Source organism: Geotrypetes seraphini, chromosome 6, assembly GCF_902459505.1.
Source record: "Geotrypetes seraphini chromosome 6, aGeoSer1.1, whole genome shotgun sequence".
NCBI lineage: Eukaryota > Metazoa > Chordata > Amphibia > Gymnophiona > Dermophiidae > Geotrypetes > Geotrypetes seraphini.
In genome coordinates, this window is record NC_047089.1 from 4,090,184 (window position 1) to 4,112,437 (window position 22,254).

The 22,254-nt window shown below is 43.6% G+C and overlaps 1 protein-coding gene across 6 annotated transcripts in view; it reads right to left on the minus strand.

The window, feature by feature from the left end:
• STIM1 (stromal interaction molecule 1) overlaps positions 1 to 22,254 on the minus strand; it is a 245,797-nt gene that overhangs the window by 12,765 nt on the left and 210,778 nt on the right. For 2 of the 6 annotated variants that reach the window (XM_033948363.1, XM_033948362.1), the window contains one exon: positions 14,153 to 14,537. In XM_033948363.1, the coding sequence (XP_033804254.1) occupies positions 14,153 to 14,537 (385 nt within the window). Of the gene's footprint in view, positions 1 to 7,813; positions 7,950 to 14,152; positions 14,538 to 17,058; positions 17,140 to 22,254 lie in introns of those variants that run through there. The other 4 variants (XM_033948366.1, XM_033948364.1, XM_033948367.1 and 1 more) reach the window with 4 other exon arrangements.

Genomic DNA, 22,254 nt, shown 5'->3' on the forward strand with positions numbered 1-22,254 from the left:
AGGGATTTTCCCCTATTCTGCAACTTCGTACGGCTGCTGGGGGGCTGGTCCACAGGGATGAAGATTTGGCGGCGGTTTTTCAACATTACTTTTAGGAGTTGTATGCTGCTCCTCCTGCTTCGGTGCTGGCGGGGGAGCTCTACCTTTATCAGGTCTCTCACCCGGTGGTGTCGGAGACTCAAAACGCATGATTACAGGCCCCTTTCACGGTTGATGAGTTAACGGTGGTCATTGGAGGTTCCCCATTGCATAAGGTGGCGGGGCCCGACAGCTTTCGGAATGAGTTTTATCGACTTCTACTCACGGACGTTGCTCCTGTTCTAGTTGACGTGTTTAATGGTGCAGTCTGTGCTGGGGCTCTTCTGTCTTCTCTTCAGGTAGCTCAGATTGTGGTTTTACTTAAACCTGGGAAGGATCCGTTGCAGGCCTCCTCTTACCGCCCCATCTCCCTTTTGAATGCTGAAGTGAAGTTTTTTGTGAAATTATTGGCCAACCGGCTAGCGTTGATTTTGCCTTCGCTTATTGCGGATCCTGAGGTCGGATTTGTCCAGGGTAGGTCTTCCACTCGGAATTTAAATACTATTCTGGCTTCCCTGGAGTGGGTGGAGCGTGAGAGGGTTCCTTCTTTGTTGGTCAGTTTTGATGCCCACAAGGCCTTCGATAAGAATTTTGTGGGACTTTTTGTTTTGCACTCTTCAACATTATGGTATGGGGGCTTTTTTATTGCCGCGGTGAAAGCGTATCATAATCCGCGTGCCACGGTGCTGGTCAATGGGGTTTCCTCATAGGCTTTTCCGATTCAGAGGGGTACTCAACAGGGTTGCCCCTTGTCGCCTCTTCTCTTTGTGCTCATGTTAGATCCCTTGATTTGCAAGATCTCTGCCAATACGGAGGTTCGGGGAGTCTGTCTTGGAGGTCAGGACTTTAAGATCTCGGCATTTGCTGACGATTTGTTGGTTTATTTGACATCCCCGTGGGCTTCCTTTTCCACTCTTATGTCGCTTTTCGAAGAGTATGGTGATTTTTCTGGCCTCCAGCTTAATTATTATAAATCCTTGGCGTTAGCTACTATAGATTCTGTGCGTCGGGAGTGGCCGGATCGGTTTCCTTTATGTTGGGTGGAAGGTTCGTTCAAGTATTTGGGGATGCAGCTCATGAGTTGTGTGGGATGGCTTTATCGTGCTAATGTAGATGCTTTGTTGGCCGCTACATCTTGTAGTTTTGCGCAGTGGATGTCCCTGCCTCTTTCCTTCTACGGTAGAGTTCAGTTGTATAAGATGGTTGTTTTTCCCCACTGGCTATATGTGCTTCAGTTACTGCCCCTTTGTTTTCGCCGTAGTGACCTTCAATAACTTCATAGGCAGTTGACTCGCTTTCTCTGGCAGGGTAAGAAGTCTCAGATCTCGATTACTTATTTGCTTGGCCCGGGGAGGACCGGTGGCTTGGGACTTCCAGATACAGGCCTGTACAACTTGGCCTGCTTGCTTCGCTATTTGGGTAACTGGTGCTTATGCTGCGATGATTATCTTTCTCGGGACTTTGAATCAGCTCTTTTTCAACCTTGGCATTTGTTTTCGTTGTCCCAGATGCCCGTCTGCCTTTTGCCCCCCGTATTTCTGTTCAGTGTTCTTCTTCGCTCTTGGCGCTTCTGCTGGAGAGCCCTGGTTGGGTTGCTGGGGGGGACCCTCAGGTTTTGGATCAGTTGTCTATTTGGGGTGATCCGCAGTTCCTTCCTGGCAGTGATAACCCCGTCTTTGTAAGATGGTCCGGTGAGGGATTGCTTTATGTTGAACATTTATTGGATACTCAGGGGGCTAAGAAATCTTGGGGAGATCTTTCCATGCTCCATTCCTTGGGGATGGGAGGCTTATTTGCCTATAAACAAATTCATCATTATGTGGAGTCCTTGGCTCGTCCGGGTCTACGGTTTCGTTTGGGCCATCGTCTTCATCTCTTTTTTGCCCAGTTTAATGCTAGTGGCCTGACGGTGTCTGCATTGCATGGCGCTCTACGCTGCCTCTCTCCTCAGCAGTCTTATGAGGCTTTGAGGCATTGCTGGGGGAGAGATCTGGGTATACCTGTCGAGTCTCTGAATTTTCCTTCCCTTATTAACCGCATTTCCTCTCTTTCTATTAGCGCCGAACTGAGGGAATGTCAATTTTGAGTGGTCTATAGAGCATATTTTTCCCAGGAGTGGGTACATAAAGCCGGGGGTGTTTCTTCTCCAACCTGCCCTAAATGTCAACAGAGCTGTAATTCTTTTTTTCATGCCTTTTGGGGGTGCCCTCGCGTGAAAGTTTTTTGGAGGGCCGTACTCCGATTTTTGGAAAGGCTTTATGGCCAATCTCTTCCATGTCGCTGGTGGGTTTGCTTTTGGATCGGTATGAATCTTTGAGGGTGTCTGCTCGGAGACATCGGATGCTGCTCCGGAAGGCTGCGGTTATAGGAAAAAAGATCATACTTAGTGTCTGGATACAAGCGACCACACCTGCTTACTGGGCTTGGAGGAATCGTTTTCCATAACTTGATGCTTTTGGAGCACGCCATACCCGATTATCCTTCCGGAGGAAAAAAGTATTTTTGCAGACCTGGGACTCCTATATTTAGTCACTTTCCCCTAGGGCCAGAGGTCTGGTGTTAAACTCATTTTAGCTGATGATACCATGAACCCTTGGCTGCTTTCCCGGGATGGATGTTATGCTGTTTGATTGAGTATGGATGGCTGGGTGTATTTGCCAATTGTACATCAATAAAAATGATTTACTCTAAATCGCAAGAGGACCTTGTGAGACTGGAATACTGGGCGTCAAAATGGCAGATGACATTTAATGTGAGAAAGTGCAAAGTGATGCATGTGGGAAAGAATTTTTTGAAACTGCGATTTTATCAAATTTTATTTTATTTTTTTTTTAATTTAAAAAATGTATGAATCGTTTACATCCACAATTTCAAGCACAAACATTATAAAATGCAATAAACAAGTAAATCAATCTTCTCCACTTGTTGTCAATCTTGTTAATAAACTTGATACGTTGAAACCCTCAGCTCAATGTGCGGCAGCAGCTAAGTAAGCAAATAGAATATTAGGAATTATCAAGAAAGGAATGGGAAAACAAAGATGAAAATATATAATGCCCTTGTATCGCTCTATGGTACAGCCGCACCTCAAATACTCTGTGCAATTCTGGTCTCAATATCTCAAAAAAGATGTAGTGGAATAAGAAAAGGTAAAGAGAAGGGCGATGAAAATGATCAAAGGGATGGGATGACTTCCCTATGAAGAAAGGCTAAAGCGGCTAGGGCTCTTTAAGTTAGCCCAGAGAAGAGATGGCTCAGGGGAGATAAAAACAGGTTTAAAAAAGGTTTGGATAATTTCCTAAAAGAAGAGTCCATAAGCGATTATTAAGATGGACTTGGGCAAATCCACTGCTTATTCCTAACATAAGCAGCATAAAATGTGTTTTACTCCTTGGGATCTTATCAGGTACTTGGGACCTGGATTGACCACTGTTAGAAACAGGATAATGGGCTAGAATAGCTAGACCTTTGGTCTGTCCCAGTAGGCCAATTCTTGTTATGTGAGCCAAGTATAGGACAATTAAGCCATTGTGACATCACTACTGAAGTTGGCTCTTAGGCATTAGTGGAATGAGGCATTATGACATCACCATCTCAGCTCTGGAATGTTGCTACTCTTTGGGTTTCTGCCAGGTACTTGGGACCTGGGTTGGCCACTGTTGGAAACAGGATACTGGACTTGATGAACCTTTGGTCTGTCCCAGTATGGCAGCTCTTATGTGAGCCAAGTATAGGCCAATCAAGCCATTGTGATATCACTGCTGAGGTTGGCTCTTAGGCATTAGTGGAATGAGGCATTATGACATCACAATCTCAGCTCTGGAATGTTGCTACTCTTCGGGTTTCTGCCAGGTACTTGGGACCTGGGTTGGCCACTGTTGGAAACAGGAGACTGGGATTGATGGACCTTCGGCCTGTCCTAATATGACAACTCTTATGAAATATACAACTTCTGTAGGTACACACAGCATACATGCACTTTTACATCTTCTTCACAGAAAGTATACATCTGTGCACTATTGCAATCTTCAGCTCCATCCCTAGATACATTTCCCTGCTTAAGTTTGACAAATACCAAATATATATGTTAAAAGTAGAGCATCAGTTACTTGTGCATGTAGGATAGGTACTGTTTTCCACTATGGTCAAGAGAACATGGAGGATAAAACCTGTGCTCGAGGCCTTATTATTGAGAGACTAAAAATGTAAATGTTGAGCCACTGTAAAATATACGTTGAATACTGTGTCAAAGACATTTCATTATGCGAGAGATCTGGCAATAGCTTCTGCTTTCACTTGTTCTTAATAAATGGGTAATTTTTGTTTCCATAAAATGAAAAATTGAAACAGGCAAATTAATTCACTAGAAGATTCCTCTAGACTAGACACCAGAGGTAAGAGACAACATACAGTATGTACACTGCTTTGTTGAAAAGATTTCATCCTCAGATTTCCAGTCCCAGCTCAGAAGCAGCTAAGTTGACTAATTCTGAAGAACAGCCTCTGGATAGGAAGCACTTTCTGTGGGCTGTGCAAGCTGGGTTTAAAAAGCACATTGAGAACGGAGGAAGAGGAAACTGCTTCCAGTAATGTCAAGGATGCATAGGGGTAGGTTGCACCAGCTCGACAACAGGAAGCCCTTTCCAGTCACCGAGGAGATATGATCATGAATATGGTGCAAGACAGTGCAGATTTCTGCATTCTCTGCTTCCGTGACTGGCTCAGAATGCTGAAGACGCTGATTCTGTTTGAGACTCGTAGGTGTGTCACAGACACACTAGAGAAGCAGGACATACAGCTCAGAAACTGCTTCCAGCAATGTCAAGGACGCAGAAGGGTGACCCCATGTGATGTACAGGGGTAGGTTGCACCGGCTCTTGACAACAGGAAGCCCCTTCCAGTCACCCAGGAGATATGATCATGAATATGGTGCAAGACAGTGTAGACTTCTGCATTCTCTGGCTTAGAACGCTGAAGATTCTGATTCTGTTTGAAATTCACAGGTGTGTCAGACTTGTTTCTCACTAGAGAAGCAGGACATACAGCTCAGACCCCCTGTTTTATAACTCTGTCAATAATAAAGAAGAGATTTTACCTGACCATGCATATACTTCATCAGGTTTCCTTCTAACTTCCAAGTGTGCTGTAGTGAAAGTGAGAATAAGAGTCCTGCAGTTACAAAGATCAGAACTTGTTCCCTATTGCCCCCAGTCATGAAATGTTTGGTGATAGGTCTCCGATACTGCACTGTCAATGTAGCTGAGGGAAACAAAGCTGCCTTTCCTACATCCTCTCCAGCAGCAAACATTCTAGAACTTGGACTTTCTTTTCTTTTGTGAAATACAGACTTAGAAATAAATGAATGTTGAATCCATCTAAGACTAAGGTCCTTAACAGAGGTTGGAACTCCTTATAGACTTGGCATATTTCCTTTTCTGATCAAGGACGTTCAGATTTTGAGGGTTATGCTGTTTAAGTTCTGCTAGAAAATCACATTTGAAAAATTTCAAGGGACGATGTGCTAATGTTGAAACGGCTCTCTTAGAAGCCTGGCACCTCACACACCCAGATCAAGAAACGAGGAGTTGTTGAGAATTCAGGAAGCTGAAGCAGCCAGATTACCCCAAATGTGTCAGTGGTTCTTTCTTCTGTTCCTGTTACGTATGGCTGCAGAAACCTGACAAAATTTAAGTTTTTATTTAACTAAGCTTATAAAATGGATTGGAAATGAGCCCAATCTTTTCATTCAACTTTTTACATGATGGCTATGGTTTTATGTAAAAAGTGTATGACGGATTGCTAGCAACTGAAGCAGCTCAACTCACCCACATTCTATTACCAACGCCTGATTACAAAACCTTCCAAAGAGATATAAAGACCCTGCTATTCAAAAACTTTCTCAAGACTAACTAATGCCATGCCAAAGCATCCTTCATTTCAGTCCTAGACACAGTCCTGTATCGCTCTTGGAAATGTCCAGCTTACCTCTTTTATAATCCACCTAGAACTGCAAAGTTAAGATGGAATAAAAGCCGCTAATGTAATATAATGTATTTTTCCTTCATTCTGTGAGATATATTGGTCTGAAAGGACAGCATTAAGGAGATAGATGGTGTAGGGAATACGGTTTTACATAATTCAAAGGTTTATAACTGCAGCAAAGCTTAGATAATGCATATATCAAATTCAGTCATGTTAGCTGTATAGTTTGATTAGATCTAGTTTTATAATCTTAATTAAGAGGCCCTTTTACTAAAGTGCACTAAAATCAGGGCTTAATGTGCTTTAAAGCAGAACTTTCACATGTGCTAAGGCCTTTTTAATTTGCAGGTCATACACTGCTCCCATTAGAGTGCAGGACCTGCAAAAAACAAATGCAGGAGCATTAACTGCCTCTTATTTCAGAGATGCTAAGTGCTCCTGTGTTCACTCTGTGTTATCTAGTTAGCACAACTGCTATTCATTACATGCAGGAAACACCCACTCCTAGTAACTGCACACAAGCAGGCAAAATACTGCAAACACTTTAACACAGTCCGGCATCACATTAAAGAATCATTTTACTAAGCTGCAATAAGCATTAATGCATACTAACACAATTAGTGTTCCTAGATAGAAAATGTGCATCTTGGCTTTTAGCACGTGCTAGCACTGAACTTGCGGCAGCCAATCAGCTAGCGGCTCTGCGTGGGCAGGAGCGAAGGGAGGTTGTTCCTGCTGCGGTTCACTGTTGGACCACCAGCGATTCTAAAGGGAGGTGGGAGGGAGTTAAAAATTCTCAGAATTGGCTGGGACAGGAGACCGAAGGGATCCCTCTTGTCCTGATCCACCGCTAGACTACCAGATCTCATGGCAGGCCCAGCAAAGGCTTACAATAGGTTCGGGAGGGGGGGGGGCACATCAGCGCTGACCTGAATATAAACCGAGACCTCCATTTTTGGGCCATTTCTTTTGCCCCAAAATCTCAATTTATATTCTATACAGTACTTTATTAGTACATGTTTTGAGTGCTTTTTATTAACATAATCAGACAGGATCACCTCCCCCACCCCCTTCCCAGATTTGATCCTTGTTTTATGATGGTTATATCTAGGTTCAGGTCTTTCAGGCTCTTAAAAGCAAATATGATTTGCAAGGTATCAGGAACTTCAATGAGTGTGTTTCATTCAAGGCAAATTCTTCGTTTAATCCCAAACTTTAACTGAATTACTAAGGAACGGGAAATAAGCTAAGTTGGGCAGCCTTTCCAGGGTCCCTCTCCACTACACCAAACACAGGCAGTTGTTGCCCTGCCCACCCCATGTGTCACATCCACTCCCCATGCAGAGTTCGTTAGAGAAAGGCATTCTGCATCACATGCACAGCTCATTAGACAAGGCGTCCTGTATTGTCAACAATGTTCCATGTCTGCTCCATTCATGGCTCATTACAGACAGCACTGTGTGTCATCACAAGATGTCAGATTCACTCCATACCCAGCTCATGGAGCAGCTGGGCAGCATTTGCTACAGGCTGCTATTCTTATTCTACCAGCTGAGAAGTTCCCAGGTCCCACTAAAACCATATATCTAAAGTCAATTTGTTTAATATAATCCAGGAGATTAGATAATGCAATCTAGGCCTTATGAAATTCTATGAGCTACTGAGAGCTGCTTAATATACTCCTACATCAGCAACATACTCGGTTCATATGCACCTCTTCTGGCCTTCATACATGCAGCTCAGAAGCACAAGCATAGCTCATGAATAAAACTTTATTGAAGCAGGTAAATGTTGCACTGAGGGTGGGATGATTCAGCAACCTGGCAGAAGAATCAGAGCATCCCATGAAACATTTATTGCTGGTTTTGACAGGCTAGCTTCTGGGAATCCTGTGGAAATAGAATAAAACTTCCAATAAGCGTGAGGGACGTTTCCTGTTTCATATTTCAAAGCGTTCACCTCAAATCTGTTTTATTTATTGGAGGACTTGATTTTTTTAAAGACAGTGTGGGGATAAAACTAAGTTAGGAAGAGGCCTGCATCCTGACTCTCAAGGGATCCAGTGCAATGCCATGTCCTGCATTCTACATTCAACTTTAAGAGCTTGGTACAGGTGATAAATGCACAGCAATTTCTGCTACTCACTAATTCCCAGCACCAAGTCAGTGCTTCAGAGTAGGAAGTGGCCCAGATTTGGACTTCTTTAAGGAGGTCCCTGCTCCTGTTTGCTCTATTCACCTGTTCTTGTAACAGAATAGTCAGAGCAGGCTGAGCATCAGAGAGGCCAGACTTCAAATCTCACTGACACCCTTGTCACTGGACAAGCCACTTGGAGAAGGGACCCATGTACTCTACTGGAATGGAACTTGCTTAAATGTGAGTAAACATGTCCCCATAGCCATTGGTGTTATCGCCATTGAGGACATGTTTATCTTATTGGCAGCCAGCTTTAGAAACCCATCTCATTCATCAATTTCTCAAATGTTCTAGTCCCCAATCTGTACATACATCAGCCACATAAAGAGCCATCTGATGTTCTGCTTGCCTGGATGCTTTTTGGGTTTCTTCTTCAGTTTGTGTCAAACCCCTCCTGAGTTATAAACAGTTAAGCTCTTATTGGCTAAATATAACCAGGGTGAAGAAGACAGACTTTGGGACACTTTAGCTACTGATAGGTAGAAGGAGGTAACACAGGCATGGCAGCCCAGAGGAATCAGGAAAAGAAAATCGGTTCTATCCTCCTGAACTAGACACAGTACTCCAGCTGTGCTCTTACCAATGACATACAAAAGCATCATCAACTCCTTTTTCTACTGGTCAAAACTCTTTTAAGGCAGTTACATATCCCTCTGGCCAGCACCTTATGACACTGTTTGGTCACCTGGAGAACCAGTGTACCTAGGGTTACCAACTGGAGCCAGATTTGCCCCACAGAGTTGATCCAGTCCGTGCATGCAGGGACTTGTAGATCTGATTTCTCCACTGCATTACGAGAAAAGCAAAACTACAAATGCCAGCATGCACTGGAGTAAACCCAGGATTGGATCAACCCTGTGGGGCGAATCTGGATCCAGTTGCCAACCCTAGGAACATTGGTTTGGCTTTCCCTCTTTAGGATATTATCATTCTGTACCTAAATTCCATAGTGATGAACAGCAGCACTGTGTATCCTTAAGATGAAAAGGTAAATTTGTTCTTGCCTGCTAACTTTCTTTCCTTGTGTCCCTCCAGATCAATTCAGATGTTTGGAATTGTGCTGTCCTCCCAGCAGGTGGCGATGGAATACTACTGAGCTGTAAGGTCATCACTTAAGAACTCTATGCAATCCTGTGGCCAATCAGTATTTATCATAGCAAAGCAGAACAGAAAAGGCAATTAAATAGAAAACACTAACTAATAAACCACTCAACAGAGAACAACTAAGGGCTAGATTCACTAAGCAAACTGATCGTGTACCGATTGATTTGTGACCCCTTTACAACCCCAACCTGATTCACTAACCTTCTGGCCACATCCGATCCACGCATGCAAATTAGGAAAATAGCATGCGAATCTAGCAAGGCAGTGATTCACCAACATTTTTCAGGTACACCGACTGGGCTGGCCGTTCAGAAACCAAGCGACTGGTGAGGACCAGTTGCTCAAGTCCCTGCCAACTCTCCTTCTCCATGCTGCCCTGAAATCCAAACTGATATGAAAGGAAAAATACAGCTCTTGCGAAGCTGATAGTTGAATTTGCTGCAAATGGAAAATGAAGGCGCTTTAAAAAAAAAACCCAAATCCTCTTCCTCGAGATTCCCCCTGCTCTCTGCCACCCTGACAGAAGAAGGGAATCACGAGTAGATCGGAGAAAGTCATAATGCCGCTTTATAGAGCGATGGTCAGACCACACTTGGAATACTGCGTCCAGCATTGGTCTCCATACCTAAAGAAGGATATCAAACTGCTGGAGAGGGTGCAGAGACGAGCAACAAAGCTGGTGAAAGGTATGGAGAACCTGGATTACGAGGAAAGACTTAAGAGACTGGGGTTGTTCTCCCTTGAGAAAAGGAGACTACGAGGGGATATGATCGAGACATTCAAAATACTGAAAGGAATCAACAAAATAGAGCAGGAAAAAACGTTATTTACAATGTCCAATGTGGCATGGACAAGAGGACATGGGCTAAAGCTAAGGGGAGACAAGTTCAAGACAAATATCAGGAAGTTCTGCTTCACGCAACGAGTGGTGGACACCTGGAATGCTTTCCCAGAGGAGGTAATTGCGGAATCCACCGTTCTAGGATTTAAGGGTAAGTTAGATGTACATCTCCTTATGAGTGGCATGAAGTGATGCACTTCTCTTTACGAGAAGCTTAGAGCGATATGGGGACCAAAACTATGCCAGGATACACCTGGCAGGGCCTCCGCGTGTGCCGATCGCCGGACTTGATGGACCTAGAGTCTGTTCCGGGGATGGCGCTTCTTATGTTCTGACTCTGCTCTCTACCGTCTCTGCTCCCTGAGTGCTAAATCAGCAGCAGTACAAAATTAATTTTCAAATCCTTTTTTTCCCACACTGGCCGCAGAAGACCTCACCTCCTCTTGCCCTGACTCTCCTGCTCTCTGCCACCCTTCCCCGCAGTGCAAACCTGTGGTTTTAAAGCGGGGCTGCACTGTGGGGAAGGGCGGCAGAGAGCAGGAGAGTCAGGGCAAGAGGAGGTGAGGTCTTCCACGGCCAGGCAGCTGCTCCAGCTTCAAATACAAATGAAGAATTGTAAAAGAGACACACCTGGGGTTACTGACAATCTTTTACAGGTTAGGATGTTAGGAACCCCCCCCCCCTCCCCACAAAAAAATAATTAAAAAATACTGCCCCAGCTTGACATATTTGCCTTTACTGAATTCGTCAGACCTGCCTGGATTGAGCCCGATAGGGCAGGTTAGTGAATCTGGCCCTAAGGAAGGATAAAGCTCTCCAAACTTAAGATCCATCCCAAATAATGAGCTAGCCAAATTCAAATCTTTACACTTCAGAAGCTAATCTGATGCTAAAAACTATGGGTAGGTTCTGGACTGGTCTGGTGGGATTCAAGCATAGAAAATTAGCAGATAAGAACTAATTTACCCTTCCTTATCATCTCACTAGATCAGCCAGAGAATGGTATTCTGAAATCACCCTGTACTGTTCTTAGGTTCCAAGAACTGGAGTTGCCGTAGAAGCTCACTCTAGCCTATTCAACAACTTTGTCATTTGCCAACATCCTCCTCATATGCTCAATATATAAGATCCTAAAAAATAGTCTTATACAGTTAGAAGGACAAAACTGAAAAATGGTCTAAGTACAACCTTTCCTTGCAAAAGACCAAAAAGATTCTGTACAGCAGTGGTTCCCAACCCTGTCCTGGAGGACCACCAGGCCAATCAGGTTTTCAGGCCAGCCCTAATGAATATGCATGAGAGAGATTTGCATATAATGGAAGTGATAGGCATGCAAATCTGCTCCATGTATATTCATTAGGGCTAGCCTGAAAATCCAATTAGCCTGGTGGTCCTCCAGTACAGGGTTGGGAACCACTACTCTATAGGACAAGGCCGAACAAATGGCTACAAGAAAAACTGTCTTAAAGGATCAAGAAGTTCAAAAGGTGGCTGCACTAAGGTACAGTACACACAGCAAGTTTAAAACCCAGGGGGGAATTAATGAATGAAGAAGTGGAATAATAAATTTAACCTGCAGGAAAAACGTACCATGCCAGGATTTAAAGCCAAGCTCTTTTTTCCTCACTAGACCACTAAAACATAAGAACAGGCATACTGGGTCAGACCAATGGTCCATCTCAGGGTTACCATATGGCTCCAGAAATAGGAGAATGGATTGAGTCCTCCAGGGCAAGTCACTCAGTCCTCCATAGCCCCAGGTACATTAGATAAATTGTGAGCCCACCGGGACAGATAGGGAAAATGCTTGAGTACCTGATTGTAAAACCGCTTAGATAACCTTGATAGGCGGTATATAAAAACCTAATAATAAACTTGGAGGTTTTACTTCCATTGAAATCACAGATGTCTCAATCCGTCTTCCTATTTCTGGAGCCATATGGGAACCCTAGTCCATCTAGCCTAATATCCTGTTTCCACAGTGGTCAATCTAGGTCCCAAGTACCTGGCAGAAACCCAAATAGTAGCAACATTCCATGCAGAATCCCAAAGAGTATCAAGATTCTAGACAGAATCTCAGACAATTACAAGGATCCATGTAGAATCCCAAAGAGTAGCAACATTCCAAGCTATCGATCCAGGGCAAGCAGTAACTTCCCCCATGTCTCTCTTAATAACTTTTCCTCCAGGAACTTGTCCAAACCTTTCTTTTTTTTAATTTAAACTTTTATGAAATTTTAAAAATACAGTTTTCATTAAGAGATAATGGTTACTGCAGATGGGCAGACTAGATGGGACATTTGGCCTTTATCTGCCATCATGTTTCTTCTATATAACTCAGCAAGAGGAATTTAGACAATATGTCCAGACCTTTCTTAAGCCCAGCTACACTAATTGCTGTTACCATATCCTTTGGCAATGGCAATGAGTTCCAGACCTTAATTATTCTCCGAGTGAAAAAATATTTCCTCCTATTTGTTTTAAAAGTATTCCCAAGTACAATAACTTCATTGAGTGTCCCCTAGTTTTTGTACTTTTAGAAAGGGTGAAAAATCGATTCACTCTTATCCTTTCTAAACCACTCATGACAGCCAAGTCCAAACCCCCCCCCAAAAAATAAAATGGACCACAGAAAGATTCTCTCCTGGTGGAACTTCCTCCTCAGAGAGGATAACTTCCCTCCAGTCCAAACTGCTGCTTTGCTGAATTTAAATCTAGCTTCTCCTCTGCTCCAGAGAACCTATTATCCTTATCTTCTACCCACTTAACAGCTACATTAACTGCTGGAGGAAACCGAGCATTGCTCATCTGATAGTCACTAAGGCCACGATGCTCAAGAGCTTTCTGTGGCAGTAAGACTCGTTAAAGCAGTTTTACTGGCACAGAAGCTCTTCTCCCAATACACAAAAGGGTTCTCCTTGGCTGCTACCAATCCTCATAGTAGTTGAGAACCATCACAAGGAGCCCATTAGTATTTAAATGAGCTCTCCTTGTGATGCACAAAATTTTCCAGCAGGTCTGAACCTGCTGTTAGCTGTTGTGTGAGGCACACAACAGCTTTGCCCATTTAAAAACATAGTCCTTTGCAGCTGAACTGGCTGCCTCTGCTCTCCCTGCTGGCTCAGGTGATTACAGAGACCACACCAACTGATTCACAGGACTCCCCAAAGCCACCAATAGCTTTGGGGCTTCCCCTGATGCTCAGCTGTTCAGTTCTTCCCCTTTACGCAATATTCTAAATGAGGTCTCACAAGGGCATCAATACCTCCTTTTTCCTACTGGCCATACCTCTTCCTATGCACCCTAGCATCCTTCTAGCTTTCACAATCACCTTGCACAGAGGCTAGTCTGTCAGAGTAAACTAAACCAAAGTCTCTCCAGGAGCTTTTTTCTGCAGGTAATCCACAATGTGTAAATAAAGATCAAAGAAGCACTGATACAGGCAACTACTAGACAAACTGCCTGTTAAGCAGAAATTCAATTCAAGAATTTATAGTTTTCCTCTAAGGGAAAGATCCAAGGCACAAGAAAACCCTAACCTCTTAAAAGGGTTGGTTTCAAGGAAACAAAAAATGTAAATAAAAGCTTTAGCAAACCACTAGAGTTGTATGGGAATTGTACTTACTACCTGCTGGAGACTGAGAAATACTGACTGGCCAGTGGGTTGCCTAGAATTCTTAACTGACGACATCACAAATCAGTAGTTCTCATTTTCCACCTGCTGAAAGGACAGCACAAACTCAAACATCTGGACTAGTCTGGTGGGATGATAAGGAAAATCACAATTTCCCAAAAAAGAATACGGTTTCCTTAGAACTGTAAAGTGATGAAAAACAAAGAAAAGGCAAAACATCCCCAAATGAATAAAGAAAAGCGAATGCATGATGCAAAGCCAAAGCAAGCAGAAAGTGCATGGCAAACCAGAAATGAAGAGAAAGTGGTGCAGTATACCCAATGCTGGGAGAACAGGAGGGGATCCCCAAAGTAATGTCAGGAGGGGGCAGGTCAGGAATGGAGTCCATCTGTACATAATACGTGGTGGAGTGATGGTAATAGAGAGGGTGTGAATGGCAAGCAGGAGTACAGGTGGTGGAGGAGCAAGAAGAACAGGAGGAGGAAGAGGTGGCTGATGGGACGGTCCCGTGAACCTCAGAACTGAAAGATTGTCCATGGGAGAGGCTGCGCATTCGCCGAAGAGACATTCTGGGAGGCAGGTAAGGCACGACTTGCCCAGATTCATTTTGTCCTGGTACATGACCTTCTACCAACCTCTGAGATCCAAGAGCCAACTGGGAATCCACCAGGCGCTGTCGAACTGTACCCGACAAACTGGGGGCTGTTAAAGAGAGAAGAGAGGATGATATCAGTTAACGCAGACATAACCATCATTACTAAAGCAGCACGAACCTAGTGCAAACTGGAGACTGACCTGAGAACATTCAGACTCTAACCCTAAAGTGGTAATAAAATCTTATCAGCAAAAAACCTGGTATTTAGATCATTTTTTTAACTGCATCGATCCTCACAGTGTATCACGGTATACAAAGAAAATGTTATATGTTCTGTTAATTCAGCTGATGTCTGACTGTAAGAATACCAATGTGTAGATGATCATGGCAGCAGGTAGGCAACAATTTGACAATACAATGAGATAAACCACTTTTCCAAAACAAATGACCAAAGTGGAATGGAAACAGCAACAGAGTGCAAGAGAATTTAAAATAATAGCTCTTCAAGATGGATGATGTGGACAGAATGCCATTTCCACATGCTCTGAAGAGGAAGCAGCAGTGAAAATAAAGGACTCTTGGCTCTGTCCTGGATAACTGCTGAGAGTTTGGGCAGTTTCCTCCATTCCACGGTCTCTATATAAAGCATAAGAATTGCTATACTGGGACAGACCAAGGGTCCATCGAGCCCAACAGTGGCCAACCCAGGTCCCAAGTAGTAAACACAATTGTATATGTAGGCCTTCCTTTAAAGTTATTTTGAAGAGAGATATCAATGACGAATTTGATGACTTGTGCTCTAGAATCATTGAAGATTGATGATATGTAGTTTTCCTGCAGGGTTTCTGCTATTTTTAGTGGTCTATGTGGTGTACTGAAAATATTTTATGTATGTTGTCCTCTGAACCATTGTGAATATTCTTAGTTTATGGGCGGTAAAGAAATTTTAGAAATAAAAGAAATAAAACAGATTTTATGCTGCTTATCCTAGGAATAAGCAGTGGATTTCCCCAAATCATCTGAATAATGGCTTATTATCCAAAGACATCTTATAACTGGAGCCATCATAGGAGGCAGCTCCATGGGTGCTTGAACACCCCCAATATTGAGCAAATTCTTTGTGTCCAGAAAGGGTTTCCATTGGTTTAGCATTGGCTCTTATGCAGAATTTGAACCAGAAAGAACAGGCAGCCAAACTCACTCCTTCAGAAACTGGCCAATAGCTAGGAGCAGTCCTATTTATTTCAATGTGTTACAAATTACCTCAATCAGCTTGGTCTGCTCTGACAAATGACTATCCAGTATATGAGAGAGAGATGGAAGCTGGGACTCAAGTGAGCACAGCTGCTCTCAAGACACTGGTCCTCTGAAGGAGAAGCAGCTCCAAAACCCCACTCTGAAATGAGAGGTTGTGCCAGTGTTTTATATTTGACCTTGTCTGTCTTTTAAATGATGGTGGTCCGAAGTATATCCCCGAGCCCAAGATCTTAAATGACTACATTCAAAAACATCTTAGGTTCAGTTTTGTTTTGTAAAAATACAGAAATCAAGGTGGATATTCTATTTCTGAAAGAGTGAGAGGATGGGTCGCTGTTATCTGCCACTGCTACGAGTTCTTTATTCTGGATCTCACAGCCAATTGGCCATTCTCGAACCATCAGTAGAGGATTGTGTTATGTTTTGATCACTGATTTTCCACACAGTGCAATTCCTTTTCAGGAACAGGAGTTATGGTGCTGCAGCTTTGTAGGATTTTTACAATTGTTTTGAGAATGATCTGAACCACACAATATTCAGAGGAGAACAAATACAAGATTGTCTTTAAAGCAAACTTGCTGTGAGCAGACGGGTAAGTCTTTTGGATACCAAGTTGTCAAAAGCTGCCAGTTAATTTAACTGAACTCTAGTCATAAATAGGGCAGGGGGTTCCCTTACATCATATCCTGGCAATCGAGTGAGAGTTGAGTCAAAAGCCTGGATTCTTGGCAGGATGTGACAGCAGAGAAACTATCCAAAGATGAAGGAAAAAAACAAAACAAGAGTCTGAGGAATTATCTGTCCTCCCCTGTGACTCCTACATCAGGCAGAATTGAGAGCAGCTCGTCTATTCTATTATTTTATTTCACTAAATTCTGGGTTTGCACAAAGTGGCAGGAACGTATAAAGGGCAACTATAAGTGTCCACATATGTTACATGGGTATCTCCACAGGTATGTCAGCTAACTGCACATGGAAAAGGCACTGATATTGGTTTATGCCAGTGTGCCCTGGATCTCCATTCAAATGAAAGAGGGCACCCTGAAGCCATCAGCCTTTTGGATGTCCTTCTCATTCTCCTCCCCACCAGTAAAAGCAAGTGATTGTGCTCTTCTTAAACTCTCAAGTAATCGGGGTGCTGGGATCTCCTTTTCAGTTACTTTCTGGTGATGCTAGAACCACAAGGATTTCAGGGCCCCCTCAACAAATAGCTTAGACCCCCATCCCCCAGGAGTTAGTACTGTGTGTCAGGTCTTTTCTTTCTAGGTGCTCTAAGTAGTAAAAAGCTGAAAAATTAAGTGCATTTTAGTCAAGGAATGTGGAGGGAAAATAGAGAAGGGGAAGATCCAGAAAAGAAAAAGATCATCAAACCAGGATATTTCCAGAGGGAATGATTCTCCGTGCAGGCAGGCGGACGGTCACTGACCCTGTGCCCCAAAAGCCAGGCAGCGTCTGGTATCAACAAAGTGGATTGAGGGGGAGGAAATAAAAGGGTGATTTATTGGGAGAAACACCAAATACAGTCAGACTCTAACTCTTACATGAAACTATGGCTTAAGTTTAATCGCAGTGACAGCCCCAGAAATTCTCCTACTTGTCCAACTTACCATTAAGGAGGGTTCTCCAAGGACCAGAGGATAGACAGATGGGTAATGTCACTGGATGGAGCCCAACTTGGAGGGGAGTAAATAGAGCTTCAGAGCTTTCAATAATCTTCTGAGTATGAATAGGAATTTTTGTGTCAGTGTTTTCATATGGGTTGGTTTTGTGAGAAGTAATATCCTACTTCCAGGTAAGCAACTATGAGTTCTCCCAGAACCAACAGGATAGCTGACCTTACAGACTGCCCTCAAATAAAAAAGTAGGAAACAGGAAAACATAATGCCGACAGGTCAAAACTGTTTTGCTTTTTTGGGAAGCGGCTGTAGGTGCTTGCAAAGGCAACCTACAGCCACTTCATCCTCCAACTCTGGAACCAACTCCCCCGCAACTCAGATCACAGAACTCACTGATGACCTTCTGGACAGCGGTAAAGACCTCCTCTTCAACTAAAATGACAACTATGATCTACCCCATAAACTCCCCCATCCTTCTCACCTCCCCCCTCCATCCTGAACCTGTACTTAAATTGCTGTATAATCCCCGTACTTGAACTACTGTATAATCTTTGTACTGTCCAAATATACACTACTGTGAATGTTTGCTTGTAGGCCATTCTGAGCTATTGGGAGAACGGGATATAAATCGAAATAAATAAATTAAATAAATAAAGAGTCTTATGGGGCTGAACTTGGATTCTAAACCCCAGAGAGACTCTGCAGGAATAACTGACCAAACTTACTGTCAGGTTGGGGAACAGCATTCAGATAATTTACACCTGCTGCTTTCAAAACTCCTAACTCCTCTCACCTTGGGTTCTGCACCCCCATCCCTATTTATCATATCTGTCTGTCCAAGGTACACTAAGTTCTTCCGTACAGGAACCGTTTATTAAATGTCAAAATGTTTCGCATCCCCAACCCTATATGTCATGTCTGTCTGTCCAAGTTAGACAGTAAGCTCTTCTGAGCAGGGACCGTCTATTAAATGTCAGAAGTGAATAGTGATAGTAAATGTGTATTTGTACTCTGCACGCACATGCATATCTTACAAAATACACGCTGCAACACTGCCTCTGCTCTGCCTACATGAGATTGCATAGAAGCAGGTTCACTCCCTGCCCTCTTTTACAAGGGAGAAAACCAAAAATTACCACATCCCCAGAATTAATCCTGGCTGGAAATAAAACAGAAATGAGGGCCCTATTCACATTTGATACCTGCATCATCTGGCCCTTAAATGTTTATCTCAAAGAAACATCCAACTCCTCATTTTATAAAGCCGGGATTTGCACATACTCGTATCAAACTCAACTGTGTGCTAATAACCAAGGGATGTGGCCTGGCATATTTTGTTGGGACAAGGGCCTTGCAAGTTCATATATATTTACTCCCCATTTTAGAAGGGGACTAAGGGGCAAATTCTATAAAAGGCGTCCTGATGGTAGGTGGCAGTAGGCATCCTACCTCTGACTAGCCAGCCAATTGAGACACACGTTTAAGAAAAAACCAAACCAAAAACCCGATGAGGGTCGCCTACATTTTAGGCATTTTCGCAAGCCTAGGGAGATGCGTAGGGCATGGTTTCACACAGACGTGCCCTGAAGCGAGCTTAAGAAGCCCTAGGCGTCTCCCTAGGGCTACGATAGGCGCTTAAAATGTAGGCTAGCAAAATGCAACTGCTGATCTGATCGCAGCAGGGAATCTTCCTTCTTAGATTAGCGGCTGCAGCAGGAAACTTGTGCACCCCCCCCCCCGGGGCGAAGTCCCTCCTGCTGGAACCCTGGAAGTTGATCCCCCCACCTGAATGTCCATGGCAGGAGGAGTGCCCAATTCCTCCTGTCGCCACCACCCCGAGACATCCCCCAGTCCCTCCTGCCGGAACCCCACTCCACAAGACATCCCGCGGCAGGAGAGATGCCCAGTCCCTCCTGCCGGAAACTTTCCCCCCCAAGACATCCCCCGGCAGGAGGGATGCCCAGACCCTCCTGCCAGAAACCCCCCCAAGACAATGAATCCCCCTCCCACACACACACACACACACACATTCCCTGGCAGGAGGGATGCCCAGTCCCTCCTGCTGGAAACCACCCCCCTCCCAAGCCCACCCATACCCCCCTAAAGTACCTTATTGAGTTGGCTGGCCGGAGGGATGCTTACTCCCTCTGGCATGCAGGCCTGCATCCACTGAATGGCGGGCCTTCCCCTTCCCAATGCATCATGTATAGGAGGGGCCTTAGGTACCTGGGCCAACCAGAATCTTAGGCCTCTCTCGCAGTGCATTCTGGGATGCACTGGGAGTGACCTAACATTTTGATTGTCAGATCTCTTAGACCACCCCCTCATGGGTCAATCAGTGGAGGTGGACCTGCTGGCCAGAGGAAGTAAGCATCCCTCCGTCCGGCCAACTCAATAAGGTACTTGGGGAGGAAGTGGGGTTCTGGCAGGAGGGATTGGACATCTCTCCTGTCAGGAAAGTGTTGGGGGTAGGGGGTTTATGTATCAGTGGGTGGGGGTTCTGACAGGAGGGATTGGGCATCCCTTCTATTGGAGATATTTTGGGTGGTTTCCAGCAGTAGGGACTGGGCACCCCTCCTGCCAGGGGATGTGTCAGGGTGGGGTGGGGGTTCCATCAGGAGGGATTGGTGCATAAATGTCTATTTCTCTATATTTTAGAAAAGCCTCTATGTCAGTAGAGTCTGTTCTAAAATAGTACTGGAGCTGGAGACATCCTGACCTGGATATTTAAATTCTGACTCCTACAATCTTTCTAAAATGGTGCTGGAAATCTGCCCTCCAATTCTGTGTTTACCAACAACATTACTAGGTGACAGGAGTCAAAAGATACAAAGTTTTGTGAAGACTTCTGTTTTTTTATTTTACCTTCCTGACTGTGTAATACCCAAGAGCATGTAGCCTGAGAAAAATGCTGGAAGGACAATTAAATGGTAGATACAGAAATCCAATACCACATTAAGAAGAAATAGAGGATGTGTATCCAGAACCACTCTACTGCTGAAAAGCTTAGTGTAGGGTGGAGCTCACTGGTTGCGCATGTGATGGCCATGTTAAGGTTCTTGGACTCACTCTCAGTTCACGCACAGACTCGCTCATATGCTGCTCATCCTCTTACGCCCCTTCATTCTTGCAATGGTTATATTCTGCCTCGACTACTGTAATTCTCTTTACTCTGGTCTTCCTTTCCAAGGCCTCAACTGCTGTTAAACTACTGCACAATGCTACTTCTTTGGATCACGTCACTCCCCTTTTCCATTATGAACATTGGCTCCCAATCATTGCTCACATCACATACATAGAAACATGACGGCAGATAAAAGGCCAAATGGCCCATCCAGTCTGCCTACCTAAAGCATCCACTATCCCCTCCTCTCTCTCTGCGAGCCCATGTGCCTGTCCCACGTTTTCTTGAATTCAGATACAGTCTGTCTCCACCACCTCTACTGGGAGACTATTGTGAATGTTAGCTTGTAACCCGTTCTGAGCTCCCAGGAGGACGGACAGAAATCTAATTAAATAAATAAATATACGCAAAGCAGATTACAAACAGTAAATTGGGAAAGTAGAAAGGAACTACAAATTGTACATAGGAAAGTAATAGTGCAGAAAAGAGACAGGAACTAAATGGTAATAAAACCACCACCACATTTTATTTTCTCAAGTACCTAATTTCATTTTAGTTTGATACATTGTAAACCGCTTAGGTCAGTAAAATGCAGGAGCGGTAGAGCAAATCTGAAATCGACATAAACACATTTTAAAATAGGATCAGTGGTCCTAATTCAGAGATCAGAGGTAAAGAGACGTCAGCATTTAGCAGAATGGCCAAAACACTTCAAACAGAGAAGCTATTCTTTGAAAGAAGTCTGCCTAGTCTGCAGTATAAAAGCTGAAAATTTTGGCATAGCTTTAAACTTATCTGATTAAAGTTATCCTTAGTAGTTCTGCATTTAGACTTATCCAGAGAAAGGCAATGGACAATTTTAGCTGCATAGAGGGCAATTTAATAATGCCATGTCTATGCTATAAAGGCAGATGAGTACATATATTGCACCTATTCTATAATGGCAACATATGCAGCTGCGTTTCTTTATAAAATAACTTTCCACCTACATTTGCAAAGTCATGCATACTTTATAATGAAAATGCATCTCTCTCAGCTCCTCCCCAGCAACCCTTAACATTCATCATAACAGAGGCATAATATGAATGAAACTTAAAACTCATATGATCTAAGATTGTACACAAAGGTCTCATTAAAACAGATAACGCTACACCATATGGCCAAACATTTGAATGACCATCTTCTGAAACTACCTGCTGCTGAAGAGGAGAACCACTGCAAGGCTAGACCCTAAAGCCAATCTCCTTCATAGACACTAACAGCAGCTGAACCATAAAAAAACATTACCACTATATCCAATCCCTAGTTATTTTTATGATAAATTTCATCCAATGCAGACAGTAAAAATATTTCAGGACGGCAAGGTCTAGAAAAACAAACAAAAAAAGATTCTACCCAATCTGCTCTTCTCTCATCTCCTGACTTCCTTTCACATCCAGACTTCGCAAACATGCCATTCACTTCTGCTGTTTTACTTTTAGCTCAAGACAATCTTGATCCACTCCAACCTGCTTCTATATTCCACAGAAACAGCCTTTGCAAAAGTTTCCAATGACTTGTTTGTGGCTAAAACCGACAACATTAATTCTCTTCGTATTCTCCTATTCCTCGACATTCCATCTCATTAGGATTTCCTGCCTTGGTTCTCTTTTTTGCACTATTAGTGAGCCCTCTGGTGGATTTTACTGGTTATGTTTACTGAAAGCTTCTATACTGCTAATAATGACTGGGAGTCAATTCAGAGCGGTTCACAGGAGCATCTGTTAAGGTGTTGCAATACAGAGCTAGTGTTTTTTTGAGATGGTTTTCACAATCCTATTATCAACT